Raw genomic sequence first — 24778 nt, 5'->3', positions numbered from 1 at the left:
TGAATAAACCAAGCACTTGCTGCATTATAGATGAGGCTTGTTATCAGGGGGCATCTGGTAACGTTACACACGCAGAGAGTGTGAAAAAGCCCAGAGCTGCCCTACTGAATGAAACAAGTGGGATGCCCAATGGGGAAAGTTCAAGAACCAGCTTGAATATTCCCTCAAAGCCCCCTGCACCCTCTCCACCATGCTTGGCTCTCCCCCCTCGTACCACCGCTTTGGCGCAGGCAAGGGGCTAACGCTTATCAGCATGTCACCACCCACACGGCTTATCAGATTTTCTTCTTCCTATAAGGCGCTCTTGGCCTAGGAGCCATGTTGCAAGCGGTAGCTTTCTGGCCACAAAACAGCAGATAAGACTTCCTCCAGGGCCGGGAGCACTGCTAACCCGCCAGACAGGAGACATCTTGAGCAATGGCAGGAGCATCAGCTGATCCTTAACACGAAGGCTGGAGGGGGGAGTGTGAAAGAAAAGCTGAGAATTACTCAGCTGGTACCAGCATTGTAATTATTTCCTAGCCTAGGAGTCCATTCCTAAAGATGGTAGGTCCAGCTGGTACCAAGGAAGCCGAGCTGGGGCTAGCGAGGTTTGGTGCACTCAGTAAAGGAGCTGGATCGAGAGACATCAACAGCTTTTCCAGAAGATGTGCAATGCCACTTCTGGAGCTGGACTTCACCTGTGATGAAAATACTGAAGGTAGCACTGTCCAATGCCATGTATGTCCTCTCTCTCTCTACCTGTAAATGTCTCTGGGGCAGGTGAACCTCCAACTGTGCTCCTACCCCTGTCTACACCACAGTGAATTGCGTAGGACACTGCCTCGACGGGCCACCACTTGACCATAGACATCAAGACTCATCTCCAGATCCCTTCTGCCTCTTCCCCACTTGCCACACAACTCTTGCCCAGCCACAAACCCCATCACTTCTCAGCCCTCTGCCAAAAACCATGACCTGGTACAGGCAGTGTCACCCCAGCCCCAAGGATTTAACCGATACAGCCTTCCAATGCAGAGTCTCTGGAGCAGCCTTCCCCAACACAGCCACAGCTCCCCTCGCTGCAAGCTCTGACGGTGCCTTCAGTCCCGTGTCCCATTGTGGGTGGCGTCTGCTCCATCGGGGCTGTGCTATCAGGCAACTCTCCTTGTAATAGCAAATGACTGCAAATGCTCTTCTCTACACCCCAAGCACAGATAAATCACCCTTTGCTTTTCTGCCCCAGCTTATTTCCAGCACTATCCTGTCCTAGCCAGGCTGCTGGACATGTGGTCCCCCTGCAGATCGTGCTGCGCCAGCCTGAGATGGGACATGGTGGGTCTCAAACTGAGGCCAGCCTGGAGACGTAGCCCTGGTCCCCCCAGGCAACCCAGCAGTGAGTAATCTCCAAGCGGCTGCGGTTTACGTGCCTGCGTGCCGGGAGCCAGCCTGCCTGCCCAGGCACCGCCTGCACCTTCCGGACCCGGCACATCCAGTCACCGTGCCGGCATGTCTTGCTGCTCCTCACATTCCTCTCTTGCTGTAACATTTTGGGAGCAAACCACCCCTGGGCAACACAGGGCTTCAGGATGGGCTGCTTGGGATTTACAGCTATCGAGAAACCTGCAGATTTAGACCTTTTCATGGAGAGCTTTACCCTCATTTATAGACCTCAGCCTTGAACCAGAACTGACATTCGGAAAAAACCCAGATGAAAAAAACTCTTTATTCATAATGACTAAAGCCCCTGTAAAAACAGCCTCTCCTCAGTGAGTGTTTGCTTATGGCAAGGCGGGTCTGGAGCCTGTCCTCGAGGGAGGGAGCGCAGGGTGCAGAGGGTGCACTGAAGTTGCACATCAGGGCCGACCCGCTTCTGTCCTGGCAGCGGCCGCTGCCCTCGCCTTACCCTGCCCGCTGCCCGCTCCTGCAGCTCCCAGACCCCCGCTTGGCTCCTTGCTTCACAAACCCCGCGTCACTGCGTGTGCCAAAGGCAAAGCCCCTGTGATAAAAGCAGACCCAGAAAAACCACTCACAGCTGGGAGGGCTGGAGGGGGCAGGACACCCCGACCATCCCCTCCATCCACCTGGCAGCCTGCCCACCGGCACCTCCTCCGAGTCAGGGACCCGCACTTGCACACCTCAGAAGAGGGACAAGCAGTTGCTTAACTGGGGACAAATCCAGTCCAGATGTGTCCCCGGCCTGGAGAGGAGAGGTGGTCCTGCTGTGAGCCCCATGTGCAGCATATCGGGTAGCATTCAGGAGCACCTGCTCATCTCTCCTCCCCTACTCCCCCACCATCCTACAGCAAATCCATCCCTGCAAAAGGCTCGGCTGCGTTAACGAGGCCATTTCGTTAGCCAGCCAAGGGCCTGGGTTGGACGCAGGGGCCGCCCCAGCACTGCACAGGCCTCCTGGTCAGTCCTGCCAGGTGGTGAGCTGGTGTCCACAGCATCGCCCCGAGCCACAAGAGGCAGGAGGGACGGGCCTGGGTGGGTGTGCGGGTCCCTGGTGACAGGCAGCGTCCCTCCTGCAGCGTGGGGCTCCTCAGCCCACCTGAGATGGCTCCTGCTTCCCAGCCGCCATGCGAGGAGGGCTCTGCTGATAGTAGAAACACAGGGGACACCCACAGCAGGGGTTTGGGCCGCTCGCCCCAGCACTTGACCTCCAAAGAGGCAACACAGCTCCATCACACCGGGCTTTCCCCTCCAGCCCCAAGCGGAGAAGAGGCACGGCCACCCCAGCACAGGGCAGCCTCACCAGCAGGAGCGGCTCTGCCCTGCCCAGAGCCCAGAGAAAAAGGGTCAGGACAGAGATGAGGCAGAACAAAACTTGGAGGAATTAGAGGAATAATCACGGACCTCCTCAGCTTTAACAGCAAACCAGCTTTAGTTACTTGCTTATGGGAATTTTCTTGGCTCTGCTCCCTTTTCTCTACTTCTCACTTTTTTCACTTTGTTCCTATCAAGTCTAAACTAAAATGTTACCAGCTCTCATGGCAAAAAACTTATTTTAAATCATTTTATTTTAGCAGCTAGAGAGAAGGGGAGAAGGTGAACAAAAGGTTCACAGAAACTACTTTTTTCTCTCAATATTTTTGCTTTCCATTAAAAAGTTTACTTTCCTCGAAATCAGTTTCAGAGGGATCTTCCAACTGGTCCTAATCAATAGGGCTGGGTTTGTTTGTTTTTTTTTTTTAATTATTATCTTGGCAGAACCTCTTACTTAAAAGCTTAATTAAATATGTGTACAAAGATGCTGTGTCTTCTCACATCCTTGCTGTCCTGTAGTTGCTCCTCTCCTGCTGCCTTGGCCGGGGGGCTCGCCGGTGCCTTGGCCGGTGCGTGTGGGACAGCCCAGGCCAGCAGCAGGTGCCTGCCCTCCATCTCCTCTGCTGCCTGACGCCATGGGGCAGCCAGCTCCCGCGCAGCTGAGTCTGCAGACCAGCTGAGACCATTTAGCACCTCAAGAAAGACCGTCCTTGGCCAAAGCGCTGTGTTGGATGCCCCAGAGGGAGCAGGCAGGGGGCAAGGAGAGGACACCCCTGCTCGCAGCCCTGGGGACGCAGCAAAATTCCTCATTGCGTGGCCCCCGGCTGCCCCGAACTCCTCCCCAGTGGGGCCGGGGGCTGCTGACCATTTCTCTGCTGGTTATTAGATTGTTCACGGCTCTCAGGTTTGTTTGAATAAGCCCTTTTGTTTGCTGGCGCTTTCCCACGTCCCTTCGTTCGCTAGGCAGTCGCGTGTCCCGAGTCAAAAAGGAGCCCTGGCCGCCAATCCCCAAAGAAAGTTTTCTTCAGAGCAAGACATCTGCGTTGGAGGGAACCTGCCAACATCTGCCACACTTTCCCCCTTTTCAAGAGCCTTTCTTTCCCTCTTAAAAAGTGCAGGAACAGATGTTAAAAGTTGTTTTCTTTCTCCAGGGTGTGAAATGTAGACAAATAGCAAAAAAGAAAACTCCAAGCAGTGCTGACCCCTTTCTCTTTCCTTTTCTTTTTTGGAAAGCCCAGGAAAAAAAGGAGGCTTTGTTTACGAAGGAGAATCCCCTTTTCAGTGAAACCTGGCAGTGGGCAATGCAAAAGGAAAGCGGGAATTTGCAGAAAGCTGCCTTTAATGCTCATTTGCATTGGCCTGTTGGGTCCCTACAATCCCGGCACAGATGTCAGCCTTCCCCCAAAGGCAGGGCAGCTCTCCTGCCCGCACTCCCCCCGCCTCCAAAATAAAGGCCTTTGCCCTGACTGAGAGGTGTAAAATAACTGTTTACAGCAAAAGCTGCTCTTCTTTTTCACTGTGGTGCTGTCTTACAAATGAACCTTGAAATGAGCTCACCCAGAGCAGACGCCAGCAGGCAAGCCGAGGGTCTCGCCCCGCCGAGGCTGGGGGCTCAGCTGCCCTGCAGGGGCTGGGCATGGACCAGGGCTGGGCATCAGGGGCCACCGTGCTGTTCTTGGGCCCCCATCACACCCAGCTGTCCCTGGCACCCACCACCTCACCACCCGCATCCCCCTGCCTGCTTGCTTCATGGAAGCTGCTTTGCCAGGGAAGCCTGTGTGCAACCCTCTCACAGAGCATCCCCCTTGCCCGGGAGCTCAGCAGCACCATGCAGGGCAAGGAAAGTGGGAAGGAGGGTAAGGCAGAAGCAGCCAGTCCAGGCCAAGGAGGAAAGGGAGGGCGAGGGAGGAGGTACCACCACCACAGAGACCAGAGAGACCTTTCCTGGTGGTGCCGGGGAGCCCCATGGTCACTAACACAGGGGGCACACTCAGCACCCCAGAGCCATGCCCAGCCGGGGGGACGCCAATGGGTGCGGGACATGTTTTTCAGAGCTTTTAGGCAATTCTGCATTCACTGTCACCTCTGGATGCTCAGCTGGGCCAGCAGCCTAGATGGTCTCAGGCTTCCCCCTGCTGCCCCGACTGCCTCTTTCTGCACAAGGTGCTGGTGGAGGGGTGTTTGGGGGGGATGGGGGACTTCTCCTCTTTCCCACCCACCAGCCAAGCCAAACCCAGTTAGAAGTTGCATGCCCCAGTGATGGGCAGGCGCTTCCAGCCTTGAGCACCCTAGCAAACTGCCCAGAGCCAGGGGTACGCCTGCTCCGCACCCCCTACCCATGTGCAGGGCAGAGCCCGACCCCAACCCACCCGCTGCCTCTTCCACGCCAAGCTGCTGGAGTTGTGTGGCGACACAGATGCCTCAGCTACGCCTTATAAATACCAGCAATGTTCCACTTCCCTGGGTGGCCTGGAAAAACCTTGAAAAACCAAAGGAGTCTTCACGCGTGAGCAGCCAGGGCTGGCTGACATGAGGGGCTCCCACACAGGGCAGTGGGACCTTCTTTCACTGTCTGTGCGGGGGACACACCTGAGATAAGGAGCCCATCCCTTTACCTGGCACAAAGGACAAGTTATTAATCTTCCCCTCCCAAACCCTCCTCTCCCAGCGCAACAACCACATCAGCCCGTCTCGGGCTCTCCCCTGTGAGCCCTTGCCAAGTAGGGCGCTTATAAAACTGGGTAACTGCACCCCAGCTCCGCATTTGACTGACAAACAACCTCTGCCTGTGAGATACCATGTCTGGGGACACGTTTTCATGGTGAGCCCAGGCAGCAGGGCGTACAGACATGCTGCAAGTATGTTTGCGCTTACACACAGGCAACCACACACCCACACAGCGTTTAAGCAACGGACGTGATGTCCTCGCTTTTATCGCTGGGGTACATCCCCACCCACGGCTGGAGGTGGGGAGAGAGGGCTCTGCAGCCATGGCGCTATGCCGGGTGCTGGGAAATCCCACCGGTGGGTCGGGACGGCTCGCGGTGGTTCTGAACCGCTGCAGCCGCTTCGTCTCCATTTCAATAAGGTGACACATTCGACACCAACCCAAAGGGCTTCACCTGCGGGACTCAACAGGACACTGCCAAATCCTGCTCATTAGCAAAGCAACTGTCAGAAAGCAAAAGCACAGTCATGAAAAAAAGCCTTCATACTCCCCCCAGACCAAGCAGAAGTGAGGAAGCATAAAAGTGCATTCTCATCCTGTGCCAAGTCTCCTGCAAAGGCCCGTCTGCTTCTGCACTAGCACTTCAGAGGGGCAAACCGAAAAACACCCTCCCCCCAAACCACCCAAGATTCCTTGCAGCACAGCGGAAAAAATCAAAGTAGTAAAAATCCCACAGAACTAACTCACCTCTGGGTTCATTTGCATCTGCAATGGCCTGTAAGTTTAATATTAAATTCTACACAGCAGCCAAAAACTAGAAGAGTTACATATTTCCTACATACAGCTGTGTGCAACGGCGAATTTGGGTTCCCAAGAGGTAAATAAAGTTCCTGTGTTTTCCCTGGAGGATTTGATGGAAACAACCTTCCTATGGGCGTCTGCTGTCAATAGTTTTTAATCGATAATAATTACCTTGTAATAATAATTCCTGGGAGCAGGAACTCCTAGCTCAAGTACTCTATTATTAAATTAAGAGGCTGCTTCAAAGATGTGAAATGGCTGGGGCTTGGGTTAGCAGGTAAAAAGAGGCATCGCTTCAAGGAGATAGAGGGGAAAAAGATGGGTAGAAGGCGTTTTCCCAGGTGTAACTCAACCGCTTCCCGGCTATTGTTTCCCTCCCTGGGAATCTGTGCAAATTGAGCGAGGAGCCGTGCAAGCTGCTCAGAGCGCGCCCATTTTCCTTCCCTTCTTCCCTAACAAAAGAGCCCTCCAAAGCCCGGCGTCGGAGGCTGGACATCTGTCGCCGTTTGGGGGGGCCGGCGTGGTCATTGAAAAGAAGCAGTGACCTGTCAGCTTTGATTGATGGCCACAAACCTCCGGGCTCGACCCCTCGTGTGGGAAAAGAAGTCCCGCCAAGGAAAGACCCCTTTCACATGCTAATTCTGGGTTATAAATACAGCAGAGGAGCAGCGGAGCAGCAAAGAACTTGTCGGGAAAAGGAGCGACCCACTGCCCAAGTGCCTCCTTCCTATCCCGTCCTCCCGGCGCCCGGGTCGGGCAGCCTGGATTACAATGACCGCTGCAGCCACCGCCGGCAGCACCCACAAGCTCACCAGCACCAAGGAGGAGAGGAAGGTAGGTCCCCTCCTCGCTGCTGCCACAGCAGCCCCACGCGTGGAGGCCAGCACTGGGCACGTGAATGATGAGTGCTGGGGCTACAGGCATGGAGAAATGGGAGAATTTTTTTCCTTTTATGATAAAGATGCTTTTTCTGAATTTAACCCATGTGGGTGTTTTTTCTGCTTCCTTTTGCTGCCTTAGAAAGATTTCTCTCTGTTTGCTTCATTTGGGTAAACTGTGCTTAAAATGAGTGGAAGTGGGAGAATTGAGACCCGATACCACCTAAGGGACAGGCTGGAGCTGGAGACGGCACACTCTCCACCCGTATCTTGTCCCTGCTGAGCATCGCGTCACCCTGTGCTGGCTTCACGCAGGGGATAAGGCTCTCTGCCCTCACTGAACTGTGGCAGGGAGAGTAAGAAAAAATATCAACTGCAATTTTTTGTCCTCCTTTTCCCTGCCAGTTAAGGAAACCCCTCATTGAGCGGAAGCGAAGGGAAAGGATTAATAACTGCTTGGACCAGCTGAAGGAAACTGTTGTGGGCGCATTTCATCTGGATGTAAGTGCTCATTTTTGTGCTGCTTTCTGCCCTTTTGCTGGTGGGGGATTGGTTTGGGGGGTCTCTCTGCTTTGAGAAACTGGGCACGGTACAAACCCTTCATTGCCTCTAACTGCTGCACTCTTTCCTTATCAGCAGTCTAAGCTGGAAAAAGCGGACATCCTCGAAATGACGGTGAAGCACCTCCAGAACATCCAGAGCAGCAAGCTGATGGGTGAGTGCCCGGCCCCACACCCTGCGAGCGCGGGCGGCGCCGGGGCAGGAGGGTGCCAGCAGGTTTAATCCGCTGGCAGCTTGGCAAAAGCATCTTTCAAACCTGTTGAGGCCCGGGCTGCTGCTCGGGTTTGGCTTTCTCCACTAGATGGGGAGATGGAGCTGGGCACTGGTTAACCCACGGAAGGTTTTTTTTCCTTCCAGAGCCGCTTTCTGTCTTTTGGTCTAGTTTTGCCCTTGGCGGTGGGCAGCAGGACATGGGGGCTGCTCGCACCCTGCATCACCTTCCCCTGCGCCCTGCAAATGATTCACCTTATAGTAAAGCCCAGCCGGCTTCAGCACCGAGCCCCCCAGGAGCCTGTGCACACGGGAAACCTGGTGAATGCTTTTAAGCAGGAACACAGCGGGCAGCTTTCACCCGCTCACCAACTCCCCTTGCCTCCTCTCCAACACAGCCGACTCCAAAGTGGGTCTGGAAGCCCAGCAGAGGTACAGCACCGGGTACATTCAGTGCATGCACGAGGTGCACAACCTCCTCCTCACCTGCGAGTGGATGGACAAGACCCTCGGGGCACGCCTGTTAAACCACCTGCTGAAATCCTTACCCCGGTCTGGTGAAGACGCCTGCAAAGCGGCATTAAGGTCTTCGAGCCCATCTCAGCAGCCTCTCTTGATGCCAAAAAGCCCCCTGAGCCCTAAAGGGAGCACTCGGGGCACAAACCCATCACAGGAGCGCTTCTACCCCGTGGAGAACAAGCAGGCTTCGAAAAATTCCTTCCAGCTGCCGTCGCTGTCGGTTTTCAGCCAGGCTGATGCTGCACCTCCCAGACAGGTCCTGCAGCCAAATTTTTCCCATAACAACCCGAGAATGGGGTCATTAGATATGTGGAGACCGTGGTAAAGTGTGTTTTAAAATGTTTATCCTAACCTTAGACACTCTTACGTATGTATCTTATAGATATGTTTCTTTAAAACACTTGTGGAGCAAGTCTGTTCCTGTAGGTGTACTAAAGACCAGGGTACTTCAAGCCGAAGTAAACCTATGTGTAGCCTGCATTGTAGAAGGCTGCTATTATTTTTTTATTTATTTAATACATCTAAATTATTGTATAGAATCCTCTTATGCTCTTTAGTGCATATTAATTATGTAGTTTCTTGTCTTACATTCTTAAAATAATTAACTTCCTATTAATAAAAATACAAGACAACAAGCAACAACCCTCTCTGGCGTCAGGCTTACCTCTCAGATCTCACATAAGCCACTGAGATCGCTTTGTTGGATAACGGGGTAAACGGCCGATCTCTTCTGCTTTTTACTTTTATTACCATCCCTGTGCAGCTGTAGGAGATTCTGGTTCTGATTCCTGTAAAAATGCTGCAGTGATTAGAAGAAAAGAGAGAAAGGGAGAGACTTGGTTGGGACTTTTTAGGCTGTTTAGAAACACTCTCTGGATTGTTCACTCTGGCTGTGCTGTTCCCAGCCACCTGGACATCCTGGCATTACTGCTAAACTAGTGAGCTACGTGTATATATATGTTACATATAGTTATATTTAGGGATTTTTTTTTGTTTCTGTAACTAAAAGTTCTAAATAAACTTTTGGAAGATAAGGACTGATATTTCTCCCAGCCTTGTCTTTTCTGCTCTGAATAAACAGTACTTGGAGATCTGCTTTTTTTTTCTTCTTTCGCAAACGGTTTTCCTGAATGTGGTTGAAAGAGACAGTCTGGTTTTTGCCCCTGCTGCTTTGTAGAAAAAGCAGTGTGTGACACACACACACACACACACACACACAGAATCACTGGGATCACAGTAACACTTAAAAAGTTACGAAAGAAATCAGGACTTGGGTTTATCAGCCTGGATCAATGCTTTAGCTTTTAGTTACAAGGGAATCACAGAAATAATCTAAAGGGCAGAAGGTAAAATTCCCTGCAAATTGGACCAAAGAGACTGGGACAAATCTGCTTGGCTTGTTTGCAACATTTGGTCCCAATTTTTCATCTCAAAGGCAGTTAAAAGTTCCTCACAGTTAAAATAAAAGAGCGAGGAGCTCTTAAACAAACATTGCGCATACTAATTAACGGACCCGCAGCTCAGAGGGGCTCATTATGCAGCGAGATCTATTTGATGATGTGCAGAAGGAGTGAAAACCATCACCTCTGGGTTTAGCATCTTTTTCTGTGAAGCTCTCCCTTTTATCCAGCCCTCTTGAAAAGCCATTAGGAGCGGTGGCATAAGGGTGGTAGGAGAAACAACTGGCCTACACATGGCTGCGCGGAGGCACGGCAGGTTTCTTCAACCGTGGGGTCAGAAGGCAGGTAAAGACACAGAATTGTACAGATCTTACTGCAACCTCAGTTTCCACGCTCTGCCTGAAAATTAGGGCTTTCCCCTTTACTGATGGAAACCTCCAGAGCGTCCACCAATACAGAAAATACATCCAAATCATCCCACCACAAAAATCCAGATGTGAGTGGGAGCTGGGGCCAGCCCAAGCAGAGAGCCGCAGCAAAGCGCACTGAATACTCACGGGCAGGGAAAACATTCAGGCAAAGCAAACCGCAAAATCCTGGAAGAGGAAAGACATTAAAGACCTTCCCAGATTATTATTATGCATATTGCTGAGTTTAGATAAAGCCCCCACACAAGCCCGCATGGCTGCACCCACCAGAGGAACCTCCATTGCCCAGCGCCGGGGTCTGCACACCAGTCAGGCAGATAAGAGGCGCAGATGGGGCCTGAAGTTTTCATTTACTTCTAGATGGTGTCAGTAATGCATCTCATGGCACTTGTGGCCACCTTATTGTTATGCTGGGAGAGGCTGTGATGAAAATATTTTCCTACGGTTTGACAGCATCAACTTAAAAACATACTTTCCCCCTAAAAGCTGTAAATCTCCAGTGACTATAATTATCGGCTATGGTTACCATGCTGAAAAGAGATCAGTGGGAAATATGTATTTCTCACCATCTCTGCTTGTTTACTTTGCGCATTTGAAAATACTTTGTGGTTAGTGAGTTTTATTATTTCCTGTTTCTAATCAGTAAGGTTTTTTCTGTTGTGGGTGTGGAGGGAAGGGTCACATAGCAGCTGGTGAGAGAGTTTTAAAAATAGAAAAGTGAGACTGCAATACTTGGCCAACAATCTCTAGGAACAGTTTTAGTACAAGACACTCATTTTTCATTGCCTTCATTTCAAACCGATGGCGACCTTTTATACGATCTCCCTGTCACGTATCCAACTAATGCTGCGGGAACCTGTTGCGAATCACTAGTTTTCAGTAAAGAAAACATTTATTCTGAAGGGCAGAAGATTACTCATAGCACTTCATATACACGAATTTCAGCTACTACATGTGTTTGACAAAGGAACTCTGTATTTACTTCAAACGCATTCAGTTTTACCAAAAGCAGGACTGTACAAGAGCAATAATACTTTGCTCTTCAATATAGGCACCACTCCACTGACAACCGAAAAACGCATTGCCAGCTACTACCATCTTCTCCCCAGCAAAAAGGAGGCATAGAGAAGCTGTCCCAGCCAACTAGCTAATGCAGAGTAGATAGCACTGTCCTCCTAAGTCGGTGTTCGAAGCTGCACCATCACACACGCTCTGGACACAGCAGCAGGATCCATACAGATGGTATTTTCACATCTGGAGCAGGCGCCAGCAGTTGTGTCTCTTGGCTGCCGGGTGTGCCACAGCGCAGCCCGGGGCTCGGTCCCCCAGCGCCCAGATGAGGCACCTTCAAGATTGCACCACCATTCCCACCTGGGACTGCGTGCCCAAGGTCCTAGGGGTTTGGAGGCACAGACAGCGGGGATGCTGCACACCCAAATCTTCACCTCAATACGCAGACTGGAAATGGCCAAGACAAGCACCCAGACCAGATTCCTTGGCGTGGGCATGGCCAGACAGACCTGTTTGCTAGAAGCGGTCACGAGGTGCATCACATCTCACCCAGCACATGCAGGGCTGGGACAGCCTGGTGCAGATCTGGGCTTCATTTGTCCCCTGCCAGAATGCTGTTCCAGATGCATATTTGTGAACGGACCATTAAAAAGCAGAGGCCGGTTGCTATGTACACAGGGATGTGAGGAAGGCTGGACCTGAAGCTCAGGACCCCTACGTGCCTTTAACACAAAGCAATTGCAGATTTATATAATAACGTAAGCCCAGGTGGACAAAATACCCATGTGCATAGCAGCTCCCTTTATATAAACTGCACTCCCAGACCAGCTCTCATGGAAACCAACAGAAAAACTCCCACTTACTTCTCAGAAAACAGGACCAAATCCTTTCCCATTAGGAAAGTACAGAGGCTCATGAGTATGTAAGAGAACTTATGGCCCTGCCACGCTGTCTTCTCCCAGACACACACAACCCTCAGGGACTCCGAGCATCCCTGCCTTTGCCCTTCTTACTCCTCCTCCCACCAACAGTCCCAGTCACCCACAGCAACCAGGCCAAAATGCTTTAGGGATTTAGGAGTGGTGCTGAGCCCCTGCAGATCATTACCTGAGCGGGCTGAGCACACTGCTTAAAAAGGGAACACGAGCCAAATTTTCAGCTGACCTCTTTGTTGAGTGGTGACTTTGGCAAAGAGGAGACTCTGGGCTGCTGGTGTGACCTCTCCAGGAGCCGTGGAGGGGCTCCTAATCCTCCGCACTCACAAGCAAGCAACCTTGCAAAACCCCATGCAAAAGCAATTCTGGGGCAAAATGTTTTCAAACTGATTTGAACCACGCTGCTGTGGCTGCGAGTGCTTGTAGCTCGCTAGCAAAGTTCTCCTCTTGGGAGGGAAGTGAAAACAAACCCACCGACAGCAGAACACCAAAGACTTCACTTTCCCTTTATATGTGCCATTATCTCACAGCTTCCAGTGTATACATTCCTGTCTTAACAGGGACACGCTCATATTTCATCTCATGAGAAGTAATGTTGTGTTGAGAACCTAACCCAAAGTCTGCCACATTTTTCAGGGCTTTCACATACTCATGAATAACGCAGTAGAAGCTGAAGCCAGCCCTGGATCTGATCTGCACTGCTGAGATGTTTCATTTATAAATCGCAGCCCTGGTGAGAACGTGGCTTGCTGCCCGAGGCATCACTGCAGACCTACCAGAGCCTGGGAACTCATTCTGCTTCTGAGATTCTCCTACGGTCCCTGCATTAGGTGTCACAAATCCTATCACACATTTGGAGTTAAAAAGCATGTTAGAGCATTTTCAACAAGTTTTCTATGGCTAACACCACCAAGCAAATAGACTTCTTCAATCGGTCCCACATCTGCTGCCACAGAGACATCTGGTCCTCTAGAAAGAGCACAAAGGGGCTCTTCTTTGGGGCTGAAGGACTGTCCCTTCTGCTCTGCCAAACAGCAAACACCCTTGAGGAGAGCTGGGAACGATGTCTCCTCTCTAGGGTCTCCTTCCTGAGGAGGCCAGGGGAAACGGCAGGGCAGAAGCTTCGTGGCTGTGGGAAAGCCACTCAGCAGGGAATGGCTTTGCTGGGGTAAGAGGAACGATGGAGAAACCACTGCTGAGCTACCCCTTCCTTCATTAGGAGCTTCCTAAAATCCTTTCCTCTCTCCATCTGCCCCTGCCCAGAACCCCTCATCCTTGAGCGTACCCACACAGCAGAAGTCTGCTGTAGGATGACTTCTCACTCAAATTGACATAACAGTGCAACCTTGTTTTAAACCCACAGCCCACAGCCCTGACACTTTCTCTGCGTAACAGACCTAGATAGTTCAGCTGTAAATTTGTTTGCAGAGAGGAGAAACCCAGTAGCTGGTCTTGCTATCCCATCAGAAATGCTGTCCTGTGCTGTAAAGAGCTGGTTTACTGCACTTCATAGCCATCTAATGAACGACTCACCTCTTCACATTTATCCTCTATCGATACCAACATTTACGGCAGCTCTTGCACACTCCTGGCACACCCTGTGTATTTAAAAGCACAGGACTTAGCTCTATGAAATAAGGCTTTACATAAACCATGCAGGCATTTCCACCTGGCGTGGTGTCCGCTTCACCCTCCTGCACAGGCTCTGTTGGGACCCTGCTCACTCTTGCAGCCCAGCCACCAGCAGCTGGGCTTTGCACAGCACCCTGACAGGATTATCCAGGGACCTGGCCAGCCCCTGAGGAGCCATCTGTCACAGCCGCAGCATCGCCGACCCCTGAGACAGCACACTGCAGGTCCTCCACCTTTAGCCAAAATGTTGGTGTTTTCCAAAGCCCCTGTGCTCACCAGGAGATGCATTCCCATACGGAGGTGGAGTTCATACCATTCTGGGCCATGAGCATCATTTTTGGTGGCTGCTGAAGGGAATGGAGCAAACCCTGCTGGAAGGACCTTCCTGCCCCTGTATGTCCCTCACTCCAGGCTGCACCAGTAAAAATGTTTTTCAGTTGAAAAACTGTAAAGCCAGAAGCAAGCCCTACACAACCACAAAACTACAAGGTGAGGAAAAACCCCGGAGTGGCTCTGGAAGGCCACTCCTTTTTGTCTCAGACAGCCAGTGGATGGAGTATGGATCATGCCAGGGAGCAGTTAATCTTCTGCAACACAAGCCACGTGCAAAACTGAGCTTAGCAAACAGCTTAGCTTTCCCCCAGCAACCTCTCTGCACAGTCACACCATTGCCCACTGCTCAAGCTGTTTCTTTCTACCTCCTACAGACTGAGAAAGGAGAAAGAGAGAAATAAGCATTTCCACACAGTTCGGAAGAGCAGACGTTAGGCAGGACAGTGAACTGAGCTAGGAGAGCCATGGCTGAGCTCCTCGGGACAGAGAAGCTCCCACAGCAAGGGCAGGAGCTGGGACTTTCCTGGGTCCCTCTGGGGCTGTGGGAAGAACCGCTCAGGAGCAACCACATAACCTCAAACCCTTCTGCCCCCTGCCCTTCCCCTGCCCTACCCTAGGTAGCTTACGCGAGTATTAAAGTACAAACCCAAGCTCTTTAAGATATGCACTGTTCCCACTGGAGAGGCCGTGAGAACAAGCAATCCACATGGGATAGCAATCACATCACCTCATGCACTCCTGAAAAGTGCTGAGATATTATTTTGATAGGTGTGACAGAAGAACAGTCCAGACCATTGAACACAATGAAAGTAATACCTGGACAGACAGGTTCTCCAAACCAGACATGTTGCTGTTAAAATCCTCTGGGGAAAAGGAGACCAATGCCTCCCAGTGTTTCCCATAGTTTGACACTGAGCACACACATGTTAGAAGCCTTCTGCGGCAGTCCAAGGCTTTGTCCTCCCTCATCCCTAAGAACCCATGAGCAGAGAGTGCTTTCCAACACAGACCCAAGACACTAAAGGAAAGCCCTAAGTCTGCCAGTATAGCTTATCTCACCCACGGCTTTGGACTTGGTGTCGATTGCTCTGTGGTTTTTCAGAGCAGATGCAGTTATAGCAGCCTAGTGTGGGGCAGCAGCTGAGCACGGTCCCACAAGACAGCTGATCTTGTTCTAAGCCCAACTCTCACCTCCACTTGCTCCGCGTCTGAATTTTTCCAGTCTCCTACCTGGGGGTGATGATTGTATTCATCTTGGAGATCTCTAGATGAAAAGCACTAGCAAGATGCCAGGGATTGCACAGATTAAAGACATGAGGCAGGACTTGCAAAGCACCTCTCCAACCGTCATATGAATCACTTCTCCACTGTCTTCCCAACTACAGCACTCACCTCCTCAATGTCCCTCGGTGCAAACATACCCTTGCTACCACTGGAGCCTTCCCTACAGTGCGGGCAGTGTCTAGCCCAGCCTTCCCATTGCTCTCAGCTTTGTCTGATCCACACTCCCCACCAGACTTGCATCATCTAACTGCTCTCCTACTGTCCTGCCCTTGTATTGGCAATGGTATGGTCAACCCAGGTCTCGCTACCTGATCAAAACTGCCCAGCTCACACAGTGCACAGCATCTGTCCTATCATTGGTCCACTGGCTGAAGTGCACGTCCCCCACCAGATCAGACAATGCTTGTCCTCCTGCAGCTGACATAAAGGCAACGTGAAAGTGTGAAGCTGTGCTTGGGAAGATTAATTTGTGGCTGGGAGATGCCTTGTTTTTGCAGAGTGACCCTCTATTTCTTTCACGAGGCATTTTTTCCAGCCCTGGCCCCTTATCAACAGGTTGGGAGGCAATGCCTATATCATAGTGGGCTCTGCTCAGCATCTCTGCCCCTTCCTGCTGGAGGTGGTGCCTGGTCACTCCAAGCACTAGTAATTCATTCAGGAAGTGTGTGAGTTGAGGTGATACCTGCAGCTGGGCAAGAAAGGAGTGGGGAAGCCTTGGCATTAAGCCTGAAAAGAGCTGTTGTCTGTTCCAGCTGTTCCTCTGACAGCTGCAGGGAAACTGCCACTGCTCTGAGCACTGCATCAACCCGTTATGGTTCCATACCCAGGTTGGTGGTAGCTGAGGGACAGAGCCCAAAGGCAGTGAGCTTGGAGGTGCTCCCAGCAGTATTCCCTGGCACAGCACAGCTCCTGGTCAGGTTGCTCAGCCCGGCTTCAGCGCAGCCTGGCAGCTGAGCACATCAGCCAGCAGAACTGCCGGCAGTGAGGCAGGCTGGCACACCTCACCTCCCAACAAAACGTTTCCAACAAACAAGCCCATCGCCTCCCACACCCGATCTTCTCCAGTGGAGGTGCTTTTACAACAGGAGAGGGTGGCAGGGGTCTTCCTGAGGGATCCCAGGATGGCTGGAATTACTTTCCAGACCACAGCAACCCCAGGAAAACCCCAGCATCTGTCCTGATGGAGGTCTCAGCAGACATAAGTGGAGGAAGAAAACCATTTCGGCCATTCCCTGAAACACGTAATATATAAAATAGCAGCCTATGTTCTTCCTGATGGCCCATGCTGACCCTGCTACAAAGGGGGAATACTTGGCCCTCGCCCCGGCAGAGTGGAGCCTGCAAACACTTCAGCGCAGGCCACACTGCAGTTGTAGGTGTGGGACACAAGCGTGATGACCTATGGTCCCTGGAGAGCTAAACTTCAACACCCACTTGAGGCTGCTACTCACCAAGGGCTCAAGGTCACATAAACTCAAGGGCAGTGTCTACCTCAGCAAATAATTGTGTGTGATAGAGGAGATCCATTGGCTGAAGCGGTTGATTTTGGGGCTCTTATATCTATCACGTATGCTGCTCAAGGGTGTTACTTCCAGCTAGACTTAGCCACCTGGACCAAACCCCTGGACGTGCATGTGGTTCACAGCTGCCCAGAGGACCAGCTGCTGCTTCCGACCACCATGTCCTCCTCTTCAGTCAGAGTACATCTGGTGCAAGCTCAGAGCAGAACTTCTGATCTAGTTTCCACCAAAATCAACCCAGTTTGTGTGCACAAAAACTGCGCCGCCAACCAGTGTGCAGAGTGAGGGCAATTAGGAAATTTGCTTCAAAACCACATGACTGCTCAAAAAAGAAATGCCAGTAGAGTTGGAGCCTATGATCTCTCAACTCCCACTGGTTTTGGAGGGAAATATGGCTACTCCAGATGAAGCATAAAACATTTCCATAAACTTCTGGTTTCACAGCTTTAATCCTAGCTCCTTGGGGGGAATTTTACACACCTTTCACCTTTCATCCAGCTGTCTGTGTCTATATCCAGCCTCTGGCATGCAGATCAGAGAGGCCTCGCCCAGTGTGCAGACAGCTCTCCTTCCCCAAGCGCAGGGCAGGCGCTGCTCCAGCTATGTGTAGAAAGTCAGCCCGCAGTACTCCTGGGGATCGGGAAGCAAGTCTGAGCGGGAAGGGATCTGCCTGCCAAGGGCACACCCCTCTACCTGAAGAACCACTGGGCCAACGGTCTTGAGATGCTTTTGGGTAGCACCTACCTGTCCTTAGCCAGACGGGGTCCCATTGCAAGCAGCAGAGGCCACATGGGAAAGCAGGTTTCTGCTCCACACCGCATACCTCCACAACTGTTTGTGTGGTCGGGGTGGATCCTGAGAGAGGACAGGGAGCTTGAGGTAGGCATCGGGAAAGCACCCACGGCAGAGGAGCAAACGCGGGCTGTGAGGTCCCCCTCAGACGGACCGACTGCTGCCAGCTTGAGAGGATGGAATTCTCCATTTACACAGGATTCTGCTTGAAATCAAAATCACTGTTTTTAGCGGCTTTCATCAGTCAAAGAGGAAATGCAGAGCGAAAGTGAACCAGAAGAGCATGTACACAAGCCACATGTTTTAGAACGAGGGCAGCCCAGCACCCATGTGTCCCTCTGCCATCCCCAGCCAGAGGTCCCAAGTCCTTCCACAGCTGGGACATGAATCACAATGAGGTGGACAATATCTACCGCCTCAAAGGCAAGATGTCCATGTCCCAGCCATGCTTTCATAGCTTTGACAATACTCTTTTCAGCCTTGTTGCCTCTTCACAGAGAGGCAAAGGGCTGAGGAGGAGCAGATTCTGGCTGCCTGAGAGCCATGAAACATCTGTGGCCGAAGTGAGTCCGCAGGTGTCTGCACTGCTGCACATTGGAGGGCTAGACCTGATGGCGGTTAGCCATGCCAGCACCCTGCGCTTGCCACTGGTACGTTGCTGCCACCTATTACAATTCCTTCAAATGTATGTGAAAAGCCCCTGTCAATAAATACGTGAAGGCAATACATGCTCGTTTTAAGGGACATTGCAGTAGCTCAACAACTAAGTTTCTTTGGCTCAACATATATATCCATATGTGTGCATCGCTCTGTGTATATATATACGTACATACAGGTGTATGTGCATGCATGTTTGTACATACCTATATACATACACATAAAGAAACATCTATCAGACTACTTGGGAAATAGAAAGATCAGGAGGCAGCAAAACATGAGGAGACTAAAACCACTACACAAAATAATTGCTTCTCCAAGACCCTCCCTACATTTTTCCACAATAAAGTCAACAATACCAAGGGCAGAAGAACCAGCCCAAAGCAGCTGTGAAACCCACGGCAGTAGAGCAGAGAGAAACACCAACAGACAGAGAAATAAATGGAGCATAAGGCGAGCAGCAAACAGCCCTGTACACACTGCCATCAGAGTCCTACCATGGCATTTTTTGGTGTGTTCTGACTTCCCAGGTATTCTGAAGGAGATGGAGATTAGCTCCTGGTGTGCCCCTCACGCACAGCACAGAGACAGCTAACCTGGCACGGGTGGGAGGACAGGGCAGATTTCATTTTGGACTTCCAAAGATTTACTGCACTCACAGGCAGGATGAAATGGCTTTGAGATTATGCAGCTTGTTTGCTATGGAGAAAGGGCCTTGCCTTTTTTGAAGGAGCACTTCACAGGTGTGAAAACAGGAGGACCGCCATTTTCAGGAAAAAGACGGATAAAAATGCTCATTATTTCCATGCTCTTCTCCTTCTCCAGCACCTTCAAAACGATCAGCCCTTCTTTAGCATCCCCCTCTCCCCAGCTCAAAATAAAGTAATTTCAAGAGGTTGTTTTGCCCTGGCCATTCCTAGCGACAGAGCACGGTGTGTATACATTAAATGAAGGAGATGCTGCATTCCTCCGGGGGAGATAAGGAGGCGGAGAGGAGGAATGCTTTCCCCTGCGTGTCTGTGCATGAGCAGGTGACTCTCAAAGTGCTTGAATGCAAGTCAAGGTGGCAAAAACGATCAGCCAAAAGGCTTGCCTGCAGACAGCCCGTGCAGACCTCCAGGACATGGCGAGAGGCCACAGCACAGCACTGTCTGATGGCTCCCTGCACGCTTGAGGACCTGGGCTTTACAGAGAGCTCAGCTCAGGCTTTGGGTGCTGAAATATCTGGCTTTGGGGCACTCTCAGGAGAAACCCTCAGCCTCAAGGTACAACAGCGTATGGGCATGCGAGCATGGGTCCACCCACGCGTATACAGTGAATTCCCTGAAGAATACTCTGCTCCCAATGATGGGAAGCCCACCACACATTCCTGCTTCCAGATATGAGCAGGGATTGGCCGTGCCTTACCCACAACGCACTGAATACTGGCTTAGGAAGCAAACACCCTCGCTCTTCATATCACCGAGCCAGCAGCAACTGAACAGGGAGATACGGTGTATTGGCTGCCAATCAATTGATATGCATCCAGCTCCTCTCAGCTGCACTTACCAGTTTTGCTGGTGCAGCTATACTGGCAAAACTCCCCACCACAGCAAAATCCACCAATGGAATCAACACATCAGCCAACCAAAATCAGATTCATTTACCCAGCACTTTTATGCAGGTATAACTGGTAGGGATTTTGCAGTGAAGCAGCATAATTAAAATCGAACAAACAAACAAATCTTTGCCACCCATGTCCTGCACTGACCAGACTTGAAAGCGTGAGGCTGTTTGATCCAGGGGTCCTCTGCAAAGCAAGTACAAAGGACTATTTCAACTGTCAGTGGGAAGCTCCCATCTCTGGGGTGAAATACAGAAGCAGCTTAATGCTGAAGGTGCTTTGGCTGAGGTATACGATCAAAAATGCTGTAAGCAGCTGGAAATGGAGGAAGACAGAGAAGCAGAGGAGAGTTCTTAGCATGAGGCTTTGGCCACTGTTACTCTGGGACTGATGTATTTGGCCTGTGGCCTGGAGACCCTCTGAGTTGTGGGATTTATGTGTGCAGGGGTGTTTGGTGTCTAACAGCCAGGTTAGAGACAGGAATTTTCCCTGTTTGCACCATTACTTGAAATACCTGTCAGGATGTAAGAGCATAAGAATCACTTTACATGAGAGCAGGAGCCCACCTAACACAGCATCTCGTCTCTGATGGGCCGGGGAAAGAGCAAAAGGAGTGTGCACGGAGCTGTTATTCCACAGCACAACACTCCCTATTACCTTTTTTTTTTTTTAAATGGTTTCCATTTGCAGATTGCCTAATTACAATCCCTATATATTGAAATCAGGATTAAGCAGGGCCGAAAAAATGAAGATTATGGAGACTTGAATTTCAGAGAGCTAGTGCTGAGGTTCCTATTTTAAGTCCAGTCAGATTTAGGGCTGTCACTCAAAGGGTCACATTTGCCTTCAAAGACGGCTGCACTATGAGGCATTTCCTGATGCTGAGCGCCCTGGCTTAGCTGCCCATTGCCACGGCGGGTGGAGAGCCGCGACACCAATCCCTCTGACGTATCAAATACCCGGCAGCTCAGTGCTCTTGTCTGGGGGATATAAAAACATATTTGCCCTAATCTCATTTTCCAAGTGATGGTGCAGCCTCAAAGCGAAGGAGATGTTCTCCAGAAGAGCCTGCCTCTGGGGTGCATTGCCATCTTAGGGCGATGCAGCCGCAGCGTTGGTCTCTGCAGCAGCATTTCTCCAGAGGCATCCCTCCCTCTACCTCTAGCAGTCCATCCATGAGGACACCTGATGTGGTAAGGGCCTGTCCGCTCTCTCCAGGGAAGGTTTCCTGACCAGCCAGCACAGCTAAGAGGGAGAAGATGGGTGAGTACAGACACCAGGCCCCTACACGGGTGCCCCCGCGGAGGCGGGAGCTCTGCCTGGGGCACCTGCTGCTATTGACAGAGCAGCCGGGGCAGAGATCTCCCCCATGCTTCCCCTCTCCTCCTGCTGCTTTGCCAAAGCTTTTACAATTACTTTTATGAGTTTCCCCAAGGGAATAAAAAGATTAAGGCATGAGTAAGAAAACCAGAGGCATGTGGAGTCTGGCCGCGGCGCGGGGGCCAGCTCAGGCTCCCACCTGCACTCAGGGGCTGCTTTGATGCCTGCAGCACACAAGAACTCCCATTTTGACTCCCAGGGACCATTTTCTCCAGCAATTTTGCCACACCTTGTGCTCCCACCATGTTATCCTCCTTCGCAGATCTGCCCCCAGACAGGAATGTATCTCACCTCGTCTGCCTGGGGACTGCAAGCTCTTCTCAGCTCACATCAGCAGTGGCTATTCACAGCGGGGAAAAGCTGTTTTCAGAGTTGAGTTTTGGCACTTCATCTACCCCAGCCCTTCCCCAGTCCAGGGGAATCTGGGATTCTGATCTGGTCCACTGTCTGCACAACAAACCCCTTTACCAGATCCATGACTCCCCAGCTGCCTACAACAACTCAGCCCACGGGGAGCCCTTACTTGCTTTCTGGGTGGTTTCTCCATTTGTGTTACACAAACACAGATTTGCAAAAAAGCAGGTGAAGTGTCTTCTGGAGAAGGCACAGCACAGGCAGGCCAGGGGAGGAGAAACTCCAGGCTGGTCTCTTTGAAAGACCATGTAAATTTTTCACATGTAAATTTGTCATGGCTGACCACCAAAGCTGCTTTGGGAGGCCAAAAATAATACACGTACAACACATCTGTGAGAAAAACAAGCATGGGAATGACTGCTGTCAACAAAGACTTCCCCATACGCGTTGTGCTCGACTTAGGAACAACCTGCTCTGAGCACCCACATCCCAACCCCAGAGCACAGAAGTCAGAAACGTCAAATGCAGCCAGAGCCTGCCGAGGTACTGACCATGGGGAGCCCTTTCCAGACTGGGATTGGAGGGGTCAACCGCTCTGCGAAACCCTACAGTCCAGCTCTTCATGCCTGCAGGACGGCCTGCTGCAGAGCCTTGGCATGGGCAGGGTTTGCAACACCTCCCTGCTGGTATCCAAAATCAGAGTGCAGCGAGGGGCTCATCCACAGCGGTAACTGGTGGGGAACATCCTGACAGGGAGAACATTTCGGTGCAGTATGACAATCTATATTTACGGGAATACAATATCCACAAGAATACACTGGGGACTCGCCCAGCTGGCGGAAATGTGGCAGCTCCTGCAATTGCACGCGACATACGAGAGACGGGATGCCAGCTAACACCTGCCTTGTGTTTGTACAACACCACAGTACGACAGCTGCTGCATGCCCCCTGCATCCCAGACCGCCTGGAAGGTAAATACACCGAGTATAGGATAACCCGAAATTGCTCAGCAGCCAGGGCAAACACTCAATGCAATTGCTGGTCTCTGAAAAGGAAGGACACAAGTGCAAGGATTTTTACCAGTGCAGACCAGGTTCTCTGGGAGGCAGCTACCGAAACATTGATGCCCACAGGTATTTTCTCCAAAAGCTGCATCTCTTCCTTCTTCCCTTCAAGGCAGCATGTTATTTGCAAAAGCCTAGTGAAACCCTGAAATCACACTTGAATGAGCTCTAGGAAACAAACCCACAGCTGACAGCTTGGCTGCAAGCACTGATTGCAAGAGCAACCAATGCCTCTAAAGCTGAGCAAAGACAAACTGCAGCCCAGGTGAGCTGCTCTGAGGCAGTCTATGCATACATGGCCCTGGCTGGTATCTCTGTACAGAGCAGGAGCTGGCTGCTGTGGGCTGGGTGGGGGGATTGCGTGTGGATGCCGTTCTGGTTTATGATCTGGAGAAACACAGTCATTCAAGAACAGAGCAATCCTTCGGTGTCCTGAGGGCGAACATGCAGTCCCGCACCACCATGCAGGACAGCTGGGCCCTGTCCTCATCTCTGCTGCTGGTTTCCTCTGCGACACTGCTGGAGTAATTAATTTTCCCTTTGCTTGTCTCCTGCACTTGCGGCCCTCTCCCCACCTCCCTAGCGCTGGCAGCCATGCGGCTGGGCTGGCACTGCCCCTCGCCCCGCTCCTGCACTGGTGTGCGTGAGGCGGGGTGTACTTTGCCCTATTCTTCTCAAAAGTGCAAGCAAGAGGTTATCTCACACAACCCCAAACAAAAGCTCACAAACTTTCCCGCAGGTATTTTTAATTGCTGTTTGAATGATTGGTTTCTCCCCCATCCTCCTTTGCACTCTGCATCCAGTGTGGAAGGCAATTGTGCCAAGCTCCAGACCCTGCCTGGGCTTCAGACCACCATGGGACCAGCTTTTATGCAGCAGAGTTACACTTAAGGAAAATAAAGGGCAAGAGAGAGTAATGGCCCAGGTTTGCTCTGAGCAGGCCGGATTCAGCCAAATTACAGCACACAGCACTTAGTCTAGCTTCACTAAATTTAGCAGGACTTCATGTGGACTCAGTGAAATGCCAGATAAAAGAAAATTCAAAAGTAAAGCTGCCAAAATACGTCCCCCTGGGAGGCGTGACAAACGCTGCACAGATTTCCATGGGACGACAGCTAATTTAAAGGCAGAGCTGATGCATGAAGATTTCAAGAGGATCCACTGATTCCAGTGTGTACCTTTAGGACCGTTTCAAGAGACAGATTTCACCAAGAAACAACAGGACAAACTGAAAGAAAAAAACTCAGTGAAGTGGTTCCATGAAGGGTGATATGGGTGAGCACCCGTGGACCTGTACCGCAAGGGTGCGGGGGTCCCCTGCTGTCTGAGAGGGGCTGAGCTCCTGCTGCAGCATGTCCTGCAACAGGGGCTGCGCAGCACCCAAACCCACCTGCTCACCCCATGGCCCAGACGGATGCGTGGCGGAGCCCCGATAGGAGCATGGCAAAGCGCCAAACGCTCCCACTTCAAAGCTGAGCCAAGCAACCAGATTGCCTGTTGGCTTTTATTATGCCGCTATTGCTGGTGTGGTGAATTCCAGGCGGGGAATGTAACGATAGACGGGCTAGGATCACCTTGCTCATGATAAAGTTCAGGTACAATGTGTAGCCCATAAAGAAGAAACCTCTGGAGTTTCATCCTGAAATCACTGCTCTGAGTCATGAGGGTTTGCATAGCGCGGACGCAAGGCGTGACGACTGGCAGCGTTTCTCATCTTTGGGGAGAAGGGGGATTTTTAGCCCAGTACTGGAGATGGTAAGAATATACCAACCAAGTTTATTCCTGTTAAAGGCTGGCTCATCTGTTGAAATCTTTGAGCAGGGTGTTTGCAAAAAGGGTGAGTTGTGGAGCTTTGTCTGCCAGATGGAGCTCAGCAACCCAGTCTTTCCAAATCCATCCCCGCTCCACCTCACCCCACAGGCTGGAAGGAAGAAAGAACAAGGGAAGAGGATATAAAGGAATATCATGTGCCATGTCTCCAGAAGAAAAAGCACAGCGGC

The 24778-nt window shown here is 51.3% G+C and overlaps 1 protein-coding gene across 1 annotated transcript; it reads left to right on the top strand.

Moving 5' to 3' along the window:
• Positions 1 to 6988: 6988 nt before the first annotated feature.
• On the top strand, positions 6989 to 8710 carry LOC309594650 (transcription factor HES-4-A-like; the record flags this gene model as incomplete). Its single annotated transcript, XM_082320852.1, has 4 exons — positions 6989 to 7051; positions 7501 to 7596; positions 7732 to 7810; positions 8265 to 8710. 4 exons carry the CDS (start codon positions 6989 to 6991, stop codon positions 8708 to 8710), a joined length of 684 nt encoding a protein of 227 aa, XP_082176978.1.
• Positions 8711 to 24778: the final 16068 nt, after the last annotated feature.

Source organism: Platalea leucorodia (genome assembly GCF_965183815.1).
Source record: "Platalea leucorodia genome assembly, chromosome: 8".
NCBI lineage: Eukaryota > Metazoa > Chordata > Aves > Pelecaniformes > Threskiornithidae > Platalea > Platalea leucorodia.
Note: the sequence above shows the minus strand (reverse complement) of the source record. Positions and strands in the feature narration are given on the sequence as shown.